Source organism: Bidens hawaiensis, unplaced genomic scaffold (genome assembly GCF_021521415.1).
Source record: "Bidens hawaiensis isolate Kalapana, Puna unplaced genomic scaffold, B.hawaiensis_p1.1 tig00023035_1, whole genome shotgun sequence".
Taxonomy (NCBI): Eukaryota; Viridiplantae; Streptophyta; class Magnoliopsida; order Asterales; family Asteraceae; genus Bidens; species Bidens hawaiensis.
In genome coordinates, this window is record NW_027493595.1 from 3347 (window position 1) to 15949 (window position 12603).

Sequence of the window (12603 nt, forward strand, 5' to 3'; positions counted from 1 at the left end):
GGGCAGCATTCCCCGCGCCATCATCGCCGCCACCAGCCCCTTCACACTCATCAAGTAGCTTCTTTAGCACGCCGAGGTCGGGCTGGTCAGCAAGCGCGGCTATCTGCAAATCATAAGAAAAAGTATGAGTACAAAAAGACTTGGAAAATAAGTCAAGGTAAACTCATTAAGGTTAAAATACCTGCCCAAGGATGGGAATGGGAGTATTCAAATACTTCTCCCCCATCTCGGCCATGTCCGCGCAGACAACGTCGAGATGATAAGGGTAGTCGGATGGGTTCTTCTTCAGCACGCTTTATTCACAACCATCCTTGAACCCTTCAGCTCGACCCACCAAGCGCGAGGCAGCGTTGCAATCCATCACAAGGGTCTGAAACTCGTCTGAGTATTTCATCGCGTAAGCGCAACGAGTCATACCCTGTGAGATTAGCCATTGGCGATCCTGCGCGAGGGAAGAAACAGACGTCTCAAGAGCAGGAATCTGAGAGTTTAACAACTCAACAGTTTCCTTGGTCTGTTTCAGCTCCTCTCTGTCGGACGCTACTGCCGCCAAGGCCTCTTCCCTTTCCGCTCGCGCAGCATCGAGTGCTTCCTGGCTAGACGCTGCCGTCGCCAAGGCTTCATCTTTCTCTGCCCGCGCGGCCGCAAGCTTTTTCTTCAGGCGCGCAACCTCACTCTCCAATGATGATTTGTCAGTTATAGACTGCACAAGAGCTTGGTCACGCGCCTCCGCGTCCAGCTCCAAGTCGCGCACATCGCCGCGCGTACTTGGCCGCGTCCGCCTCGGCCGCCTGTAGCTTCTCCCGCGCAGCCTGTAGCTCATGCCCGCGCTTCACAAAGGCAGCGTTGGCACTTGCTCGGTTTTCGCTGAGCTCTGCTTGGAGTCTCTCAGTTCTCTCTCGAGCATCAGAAAGATTCCAAGCAGATACTTTAGCCTCTTGCTTGGCTTCCGCAAGAGCATCACGTACCTTTACGTAATCATAGCGAAGCTCTTGGGAGGCAGCAAAGAAAGCCGACCCAGCGAACAGATGGTCATTGAGCAAGTCCACGCGAGCGCGGTCCTCCTGAAACCTCCTTTCAGCTGGAGGCACAGAATGAGCCCAGAAGTCCTCGCACACACCCATGGACTGAAATGAGCTGTCCTCAGTAATATTCCATCTCGGGCGGTAAATGTGATCGGCTTCCTGCAAACACAAAGTAATGATCTAAGTCATCAAAACTCTAATATCTATTAAAAGAGCAAACTATTAAGTCTAATATCTATCTTACCTCGCTCGCGCGAGACAAGACACACATTAGACTGGGGGGGCTTGAAGAGGTATGTACCCGCCTCAACACCGAGCGAGGCGGGTCAACCCACAAGACATAGACAAGAGGCTTGAAATCAAGATATTATGAAGGCACAAAGCCAAAACCTATGCGCATGGCGCATATCACATGCTCATGCATCACATATGCTCATGCATCATACATGCTCACGCATATCACATCTGCGCATGGCGCATCCGCGCGTGGCGTATATTACATATGCTTGTGCATATCACATCTGCGCATGAAATATCTGCGCGTGAGAATAAAGAGAAGACCTCGCGCATCCTCAGGATAAGCGCATATCACACATGCACATAATCAACCTCGTCCTTATCCAAATCAGGATAAGGACAACCTTGATTGTGCACGTCAGACAACCTTCCAGAAGGTATCCTTTAAGGAATAAGAATATGCTGATGTTAACAGCTACCAATGAAAGGTGGACAACTCAGCAAAACCCATGTGCTACCACGTGATTGCACATGGGTCAGGTAAAATACCTGGGTCAGAGAATAATCAATGAAAAAGCACCAGGTGTCCTATGGACACGTGGCGCAAAGCAATAGGAGGAGGCCAAAAAGGCCCTAATTGGGTCTGAGCCCAATCATTGGAAACCCTAGCACTATAAATACCACATCAACTCCACAAGGAGAGGTACGCCATATTACGCAATATTAAGCAATATTAAGCAATACAAGCTAGAAAATACATTCCAATTCCTTACTCACTCTCAGATTATTATCTTCTCCTACAATCTCTTATTCTCACACCGGAGGGTTACCCCAAAGAGGACCCCTCTGTCCCTTTCTGAGGGGTAAGTTTACGGTGCTGTTCATTTTGTAGGTGGAAGAACTCGTACTCCGGAGAACCATCGGTGAAATAGCATAATCACACCCGAGGAAAGTTGATCGTCTACCAGTGAGCCGATCCACGCTTCTTCACCCATCACAGCCTGTTTAAAGGCAAACGTGTTAACCCGAAGGGGTTCTCATTATATATTTGTGAAATTGTTGCGAATAGAAGCTTTATTTTGTCCCTTTATGCTTACATTTGAAAACTTTTAGTTTTCTGAAAATATATGATTTGAACAGATGTCAACCGAATTAAGTTATTTGTAAACTCAGCTAAACTTTATTTAATTCTTTCAACCAATGGGCCGTGTTGTGTCAAATTTCTGGGAACATGACCCATTCAACCCCACTAGCTTTATAACTAATAAAATCATATGCACTATTGACTGCAGTCTCGCTCTTAACATTGAAACAGACCCGTAAAAATGCCTGTCTTATTTAAACGCGTATAGATTAATATATTTGTGATTCAAAACATAATTACTCACTATATTTTTTCTTTTATTCCTCATCTGCAGACGTATCACCTGTTACTTATGACTCCATTAATTGTTACACGACTTCTATAACTATGAAATGGATGATTCAAGAATTCCCCCTCTTCTTGCAGGTTTGTTTTTAATTTATAAGTTTCTTTGGAAACGTTTATTATGTTTTTTTTAACTATTGCACGCATTTGTTACAGAACCTGGCACTGTTTGGTGCACTTTTGTTTTTCAGTGGAATGAAGAGTGTGGTTCCAAGGAAGTTAGTGAGGAAGAAGCCTATAAAACCAAGACAACTTAGATTCTTTGTTTGATTGTTGAATGGTAAGTACTTTCGTTAGAATGTGCTTCCAAAGATTCTTTCTAGAACGTTTTTGGTTTGTAATTCTCATTTGTTGGATGTATTTCTGATTTCACTGTTATCAACTCTTAATTGAGTATTTTAGTTTATAAACCATCTTTGATTTATAAAGTTATTGGATAAGTTGTCAACAACAGTGTGCGAAAATGATGACCACCGATATGTCTATAATCTCTTGTCACGTTTAAAATTTCATTATAAACTTGGTTATGAAATTTATGGACGCCTAGAAGTGTATCAGTCATCACAGTCAACGAGATTCCGTGATTCACCGCTTGAAAAAGCTCTTTTTCTCAGGCTGCATTATTCTTGTCCACCATCCATTTAGGTGGATCCAAAATCTATGACTAGAGCTCGAAACTAGAGAGGACACTGACCCAGATCCAGTCCCTGCTTAACGATGCTTCTCAGAAGGAAATAACCGTTAAAGCTGTTCAACAGTGGCTTAAGATCTCCAGCATCTGGCTTACGACATCGATGACTTACTTGATGTTTTGGCAACTGACGCCATGCATCGTGAGTACGACCAGCAAGCTGGAGCCATCACAAGCAAGGTAAGAAGGCTTGTCCCAAGTTGTTGCATAAATATATCACTAAGTCAGAGGATGCATCACAAGTTACTTAATAGATAAATAAAAAATAGATTAATATAAGAAAAAATAGTTATTTAATATATTTATATTTAGTTATCGATAAAAACAAGATATACAAATTAATAATATATTTAATCTAGATTAAATGAAATCCATGATTTAGTATATTACTTATTAAAGTTAATTCAAATTATTTTCTATCTGAGTTGAATTCAAAATCTTGAATTTGAATTGATTTATTCGCGAGGAGCTGGATGAGAAGAAACTCTCACGTCCGGTTTTGTAGTAGAGATGGAATTCAAAAAAAAACCATCAACTATAACCCCAAAAGAACCAGATTCCGTAAACAACATAGAAGAAGAATGAAGGGAATGTCTTATCGAGGTAATACTATTTGCTTTGGTAAATACGCTCTTTAGGCACTTGAACCAACTTGGATCACATCTAGACAAATAGAAGCGGGTCGACGAGCAATGACACGAAATGCACGTCGCGGTGGAAAAATATGGGTCCGTATATTTCCAGATAAACCAGTTACAGTAAGGCCCGCTGAAACACGTATGGGTTCAGGTAAAGGCTCTCCCGAATATTGGGTAGCTGTTGTTAAACCAGGTCGAATCCTTTATGAAATGGGTGGAGTAACAGAAAATATAGCCAGAAGGGCTATTTCAATAGCAGCGCTAAAATGCCAATACGAGCTCAATTCATTATTTCGGGATAAAAAAGAAATACGCCTTAAAAATAGCGGGTGCAGGTTTCTTTTTTTGAACAAATAATATTTCTTTTTTTCTTCGAACTTTGTATTGTAAAAAACAGATCAAAAAATAAAAAAATAAAATGATATGATTCAACCTCAGACCCATTTGAATGTAGCAGATAACAGCGGGGCTCGAGAATTGATGTGTATTCGAATCATAGGAGCTAGCAATCGTCGATATGCTCATATTGGTGACGTTATTGTTGCTGTGATCAAAGACGCAGTTCCAAACATGCCTCTAGAAAGATCAGAAGTGGTCAGAGCTGTAATTGTACGTACTTGTAAAGAACTTAAACGTGACAACGGTATGATAATACGATATGATGACAATACTGCAGTTGTGATTGATCAAGAAGGAAATCCAAAAGGAACTCGAGTTTTTGGTGCGATTGCCCGAGAATTGAGACAGTTCAATTTTACTAAAATAGTTTCATTAGCTCCCGAGGTATTATAAAACGAGACCACGATATGGTTATAGGTTATAGTAGGGTATTTAAAATAAATAGATCAAGATTCATTTAGTAGATTTTGTCTCACGTATATACCTTTCAAAATGAATATTCATAGTTTCTAAAAAAAATACGTAAAAAAGCATGTTGATTATATCCAAATTTGGAGGCACCAATCATTTTAATTAATCATGGGTAGTGATACTATTGCTGACATAATAACCTCTATACGAAATGCCGATATGTATAGAAAAACGTGGTTCGAGTAGCATTTACTAATATCAGCCAAAGTATTGTTAAAATACTTTTACGAGAGGGTTTTATCGAAAACGTGAGAAAACATCGAGAAAACAACAAATATTTTTTGGTTTTAACCCTACGACATAGAAGGAATAAGAAACGTACTTATCGAAATCTTTTAAATTTAAAACGGATAAGTCGGCCGGGTCTCCGAATCTATTCTAACTATCAAAGAATTCCTAGAATTTTAGGCGGGATGGGCGTTGTAATTCTTTCTACCTCTCGGGGTATAATGACAGACCGAGAGGCTCGACTAGAAAGAATAGACGGAGAAATTTTGTGTTATATATGGTAATCTTTCTAATATCCGAATTGAATAGGAAACTTCTTTTTTGTGAAAAAGAAAAGATAAGGGGTGGGTTGTCTAATAGGGTTCTTCCTCCACTAGTTGATACTTCAAGGAGGTTTTACCTGGAATGAAAGAAAAAAAATGGATTCATGAAGGTTTAATTACTGAATCGCTTCCCAACGACATGTTCCGGGTTCGTTTAGATAATGAAGATATGATTCTAGGTTATGTTTCAGGAAAGATCCGACGTAGTTTTATAAGAATATTGCCAGGAGATAGAGTCAAAATTGAAGTAAGTCGTTATGATTTAACCAGAGGTCGTATAATTTATCGACTCCGCAACAAAGATTCGAAATTAGGTGTTTTCACTATTTCTTTCGCGGAAATACGATTTGAAATCGAAAATATCAAGAAACTTATTTTCTTCCAAGAAATGGATTCAAAATTAAAGTAAGGAGTGGCAAATATGAAAATAAGAGCTTCTGTTCGTAAAATTTGTGAAAAATGTCGACTAATCCGTCGTCGGGGACGAATTATAGTAATTTGTTCAAACCCAAGACATAAACAAAGACAAGGATAATAAGACTCGTTAAAGACCCAATATACAAATAAAATATACAAATAAGAAGGGGGGTCTTTTTTTACATGAAATGGATATATCCATATATCTCTGATTCAAATTTATGAGATGATAAAATATGGCAAAAGCTATACAGAAAAAGAGTTCACGTGGACGTACTAGTTCACGTAAGAGTATACGTAAAATACCAAAGGGGGTTATTCATATTCAAGCAAGTTTCAATAATACCATTGTGACTGTTACAGATGTACGAGGGCGAGTGGTTTCTTGGTCCTCTGCTGGTACTTGTGGCTTCAAAGTTACAAGAAGAGGGACGCCGTTTGCTGCTCAAACCGCAGTGGCAAATGCTATTCGTGCAGTAGTAGATCAAGGTATGCAACGAGCAGAAGTCATGATTAAAGGTCCCGGTATCGGAAGAGACGCAGCATTACGAGCTATTCGCAGAAGTGGTATACTATTAACTTTCGTACGGGATGTAACCCCTATGCCACATAATGGCTGTAGACCCCCGAAAAAAAGACGTGTGTAGAAAAAAATTGAAGAGATTTCAATAGCAAGAGAAACAAGAGAAATAAATGATTCAATGATCAGATCAAATAATATTATTATGGTTCGAGAGAAAATAACAGTATCTACTCGGACACTACAGTGGAAGTGTGTTGAATCAGCAGCAGACAGTAAGCGTATTTTATATGGGCGCTTTATTCTGTCTCCACTTATGAAAGGTCAAGCAGACACAATAGGCATTGCGATGCGAAGAGCTTTGCTTGGAGAAATCGAAGGAACATGTATCACACGCACAAAATCTGAGAAAATCTCACACGAATATTCTACCATAATGGGTATTCAAGAATCAGTACATGAAATTTTAATGAATTTGAAAGAAATCGTATTGAGAAGTAATCTCTATGGAACTTGTGATGCGTCTATTTGTGTCAGGGGCCCTGGATATGTAACTGCTCAAGATATCATCTTACCGCCTTATGTAGAAATTGTCGATAATACACAGCATATAGCTAGCTTAACGGAACCCATTGAGTTGGTCATTGGATTACAAATAGAGAAGAATCGCGGATATCTTATAAAAGCGCCAAATACCTTTGAAGATGGAAGTTATCCTATAGATCCTGTATTCATGCCTGTTCGAAATGTGAATCATAGTATTCATTCTTATGAAAATGGTAACAAAGAGATACTATTTCTCGAAATATGGACAAATGGAAGTTTAACTCCTAAATAAGCACTTCACGAAGCCTCCCGGAATTTGATTGATTTATTGATTCCCTTTTTACATACCAAAGAAGAAAATTTCAATTTAGAGTACAATCAACACATAGTTCCTTTACCCCCTTTTACCTTTTATGATAAATTGGCTAAACTAACAAAAAAAGAAAAAAAAATGGCGTTGAAATCGATTTTATTGACCAATCAGAATTGCCTCCCAAAATCTATAATTGCCTCAAAAGGTCCAAGATATATACATTATTGGACCTTTTGAATAACAGTCAAGAAGATCTTATGAAAATGGAACATTTTCGCATAGAAGATGTCAAACAAATTTTAGGGATTCTAGAAAAAAATTTCGTAATTGATTTACCGAAAAATCAGTTTTAAACCCATTGGATTTTTTTCATATTTTTTTAATAATTTAGAAAAGGGCCGAAACGAAAATAGGTTTTGAATCTTTAGGACAATTAATATATTCGGAATCAACATAGATTCATAATTTAATTGAATAGATGTATCTTGGGAGAATTCACTTTGAAGCGACTGTTCCCTAGATACATATGTCGTGATATTTTATTTCACAATTGAATCAATTTAAAAAAGACCTAAAGTTAGGGATTTATCAATAGGTAATGTTGCACCAATACCCAACCAAAGGGCCACTGCAGTACCAATCAAAAATACGGTTGTCGCTACTGGACGACGAAATGGATTTTGGAATTTATTAACATTCTCTAAAAAGGGTACTGTTAATAATCCCGCGGGTACTGATGCTATTAACAGAACACCCAATAATTTATTGGGTACTGTACGAAGTATTTGAAATACGGGAAAGAAATACCATTCGGGTAATATTTCCAAAGGAGTTGCAAACGGATCTGCCGGTTCACCAATCATTGATGGTTCTAGAACCGCTAATCCTACGTTACATGCAATACTACCTAGAATTACTGCCGGAAAAATATATAAAAGATCGTTGGGCCATGTGGGCTCCCCGTAATAATTATGACCCATACCTTTAGCCAATTAAGCTCTTAATACAGGATCATTCAAGTCAGGTTTTTTTGTTATTGGGATAGGTGAATTCTTATAGATCCATCTCCCGGAGGAACCGGACATGATCATTTTTCATCATCCGGCTCGAGCAAGAATAAAAAGAACTAACTGAATCCATATAAATGTTATCTAGACACCCGTATATACGATATATGGATGCTTTTATGTAAGTAAAATAAAAATTTGACTGGATTCTTTTTTCTGGAGTTGAAACTATCAAGTGCAAAAAATGAAGTTCTTACAAATAAATACTCAATACCCAAGTAGGCTTATAAACTAGATCGTGATCTGATCAATTGCTTTTTGGGTCGTCTCAGACCTTAGGATTGGTGTTTATCCCCAAAATTTTTAGAGACCTTTTATAAATACACAAAGGATTTACTTGTTACTAATACAGCCCAGTCTCTGTTCTTCTTTAGACCCCTTTTTTACTCCGATAGTATCATAGATTGCGCCAATGCAGAGGAAATGAATGCATATTACAACCAAATTTGAAGATCTGCTAAATGAAAAAACGCGTCTAGGTTTAATTGTAAAAGGTGAAAAGCAAAAAAGAAGTTATCAGTAGGGATGGCAAAAATCCCCGAATCCGACGGGGAAACCCGAAAACCGGCTTATTTCGGGTCGGGTCGGGTTTTGTTTTTTCGGTTTCGGGTCGGGTTTCGGAGATTGTTTCGGGGATTGTTTCGGGTTCGGGTTCGGGTTCGGGTTCAGGTACCCCCGCCCCGACCCGCCCCGATATAATATATAAATATAAATATAAATAATATATATATATATATATTAAAAACCTAAACCTACTGTAGGTTTACAATCTCAAATCTCAATCTGCTTAATCGCCGTCTTTCATCCAGAGTTCCAGATTACCACCGTCCACCGCAGCCACACAATCGCCGTCTGCAGACTGCACCACCATCACCTAACAAGGAAAGCCTAACAAGGAAGGAAAGTGACTGATCAGGTTACCTACATCCAGACTCCGCCACCGCCAGTCCGCCCCCGATTCACTCAATCGCCGTCTGCACCACCATCACCATCCACTCAATCGTCGTCTGCACCACCGGACCACCCTCCTCCTCCTCGTTCTCATCCTACCACCTGTAAGATCCCTAATTCTCTTATTATTATTATTATTATTATAATAAAAGTGCTTCGGGTCAAACTAAACCCAACACATAGAAAATATAATCACTTGTGAACACTGCAAATTCATAAGCAGCTATAGAATTTGGTTAAATCTGTTTTGTGAGTAACCAAAACATAACCGAAAAAGTCAGTTAAGGTGTCGATCTTCTTTGTTCGGTTTTGTGTTCAAATATACTTGACAAACAATACAATGAATCCAGTATTATAAATTTATAATTACAACTGACCCCATCACTAATTTTCACTATAAAAGGTCAAAGTCAAAGAACATACTTTTCAAGTCTTGATCCTATAACGCACAAGTTAAGTTGCCACAAAATGTTAACCCAAGTGTCAGGGACACCAGGCAGGCACCAATGCATGCAGTCCTGACCCCAAACCACCACAGCATCCTTGGAAAAATTAAATGCATTTGCAAAAAACAGTTTGCTACCTTATCGAGTACGTTTCGAGGGCTCCCGCTTACAATTACAACCGTTGATCTTGGATCATCACAAAGCTTCTTTAAAGCCTCATCTAGCTCAGGATGCAGATTAAGTTCCATTTCTTTGAACTGGTCACCTCTTCCATCAGCATTCATTGGTTTAGTCAATGTTGCATTGAACCCCTGTAAAACAATATTACCCATTTACCCCTTATTTAAACTCACTGCCTTTTTTTCACAGAAATGTCAGTTTAGGTAATAATCGGAATTTGGCATAACATTTTATATTATGTAATATCAAATAATCACAAAAATGTCATTCTAGGTAATTAGTCAGCATACCAATATGATCAGGCGATTCTTGGAACACCGATAGCGGTCAACAGCATGTTCGGTTTGAAGCTGAGGTGGAATCTGCTTTGTTCTCAGTTGAGCCTCCACAACTGTATCATTAAGTTCGCTATACGAAATAAAACTATTAATAAAAACCAAAAAATGGTTTTCGGGTTCGGGGACGGGGCGGGTCGGGGGGGTACAAAAAACCAAACGGGGAATCCCCGAATTAAACCCGACGGGTAATGGGGCGGGTACGGGGATGGTTTTTGGTTTCGGGTTCGGGTTCGGGTTAAGCAAAACCCGCCCCAAACCCGCCCCGTTGCCATTCCTAGTTATCAGACCTCTTTGGTAGATACACCTGTTATTGTTGGACGGAAAAAAGAAAAGAAAGAATTGCTCATAGAGCTATTTGAGGATGGGCCATCATGTGATCAGAACTTTACCGTTGTGCCCATAGTTGGTATGGGTGGGTTGGCCAAAACCAGTTCCGTTGTGCCCATAGTTGGTATGGGTGGGTTGGCCAAAACCACTCTGGCTAGACTTTTGTATGACGGTGAGGAAGTTATGAAGCACTTTGAACTCAAGGCATGGGTTTGTGTCTCTGATCAGTCTGATATCTTTAATATAAGCAAAGTTATCTTACAATCTGTCAAGGGGGGAAAGGGTAAGATTTTAGGATTTTGGTTTATGTATATTATTATAGATAGATAGATGATTAAGCTTAAAGGTACGAGCTTGGTTTTATAAAGCCCAAGGTGCATCTAGACAATAAGATTTAGAGGCGAAGTGCAAAAGGGTACCGCTTTTTTTACACGAGACAAAATGTATTTGTATAACTTTTTTTTATTTCTCATAGATTTTCACTATCACATATCCAAAACTTGACCGCAACTAAGCTTCATATATATGACTCGATACATAAATAGCCTATGTATAAGCTAAACTGCTATATGTACAGCATTTGATGTACAAATTAAAGCTTCTCATGTAAATGAGCATGCTTCCAAACTGAGCCCCAAGCCGTTTTTCAGTGTGCCATGTCCACCTTTATTGCGCTTTTTAAGTTAGTAGCGAGAGCCTTGTCCTCCTTTTTAAAATCCAAGTCATGACTTATGCGGTAAAATCACGCACCTTTTTTTTTACGCATTCAAACTAAAATCCCACGAAATACATTTTTTAGAGTTTGATATAACACATTATTGTGACTTATCAACTCTACATTGCATAATATCTTCTTTTATAATAAACGCCTTCTTAAGTATTCATATATACAGTGGCGCAGCTTTGTTTCCACCCCCCCTGTTTTTCCGGTCGGTAATGTATATTTTCCGATATTCAGCTGAAAATTTTTATAGGTATATAGCTCGCCCCCACCCCCCCCCCCCCCCCCCCCCCCGGATTGTTTTTATACGTATTGAGCTCGCCCCCCTAAAAATATTTTCTCCATAAAATAATACTGGTTCCCACTGATTTTATTTTATAAAAACCCAACATTTGGTTTTATTTTATATAAAGTCTACTTGTTATTTTTTAAAGAAATCCCAAACTTTAAGGGCTTGTATTGTTAATATGCTAAAGTTGTTAAATTAATAAAATATAACAAATAACAAGTGACGGTTGGTTTGAATTAGGTTACTACCTTCGCGCTACTCCAGACAGCCAAAATCCAAACGGCAACAACAGCTGCACTGCTGCAGCCTGCAGCAGCGATCGTCCAGGGTCCACACGTCTCTGCTGACCGCTGCGCCACTGTCTCCGCCAGCGCCCAGCGGCCCCAGCCGACTGGAATACAGAGCCCGACATTCGTGATTCGTAACCGGTAATACTTAATTTGGGTTGAAATTAGAGTCGAGTTGGGTTAAAATAGGGTCGTTTTTATATGAACTAAGAATCGAATTTGGTTAAAATTATTAAATTAGGTTCGAATCGTACTGTTACTTTTTTATGAACTCAGAACTCGATTTGTATGAACTCAGAGCCTGCTTGTATGAACTCAGAATTACTGAATTAGTATTGTAATTTAACCGAATCGTTTTGTTGCTTTTTTATTATTAGGTAATAGGTATATCATGGGAATGACGAAAACTCTTCATTCTTTTTTCAAAAGAAATGCCAAAAGCTTCAACAAGTGAGCTGGGCTGCTTTGTAATTCTTCAATCAGGTACTGATTTACATAGAAAAAGAAATTGCTGAAACATTTGATTCAGAGTCCATAATCAATAAATTCAAAGATCTTAAAGGTCGTCGGACTGCTTTGTAATTCTTCAATCAGGTACTCATTCTCAGATTGTCTTAAATATTTTAGGTCTTTCGTTGTTGACAAAGTATGTATTCGTTTTTTTGTAAGAACGGTCTTTTGAATGAATGAAGAAAAATTAGTTATTTAGATTTTATATTGTTTGACTTAACCTGACCCGAACCGCTGACTCGAAAATTTG

General features: G+C 38.9%; 1 protein-coding gene across 1 annotated transcript; it reads left to right on the forward strand.

Moving 5' to 3' along the window:
- Nucleotides 1-2738: 2738 nt before the first annotated feature.
- LOC143566664 (uncharacterized) lies at nt 2739-4812 on the forward strand. The gene is made up of 5 exons (XM_077053300.1): nt 2739-2772; nt 2848-2909; nt 3467-3562; nt 4021-4171; nt 4478-4812. Exons 1-5 carry the CDS (start codon nt 2739-2741, stop codon nt 4810-4812), a joined length of 678 nt encoding a protein of 225 aa, XP_076909415.1.
- The last annotated feature ends 7791 nt before the right edge of the window (nt 4813-12603 follow it).

Excerpts from the sequence above, each read along its gene's own strand:
- LOC143566664 (XM_077053300.1), top strand. The coding sequence starts at position 2,739 with ATGGATGATTCAAGAATTCCCCCTCTTCTTGCAG. Across the intron at positions 3,563-4,020 it reads CTGGAGCCATCACAAGCAAG|GCACTTGAACCAACTTGGAT; the intron begins GTAAGAAGGCTT and ends TACGCTCTTTAG. Across the intron at positions 4,172-4,477 it reads TGAAACACGTATGGGTTCAG|ATAACAGCGGGGCTCGAGAA; the intron begins GTAAAGGCTCTC and ends TGAATGTAGCAG.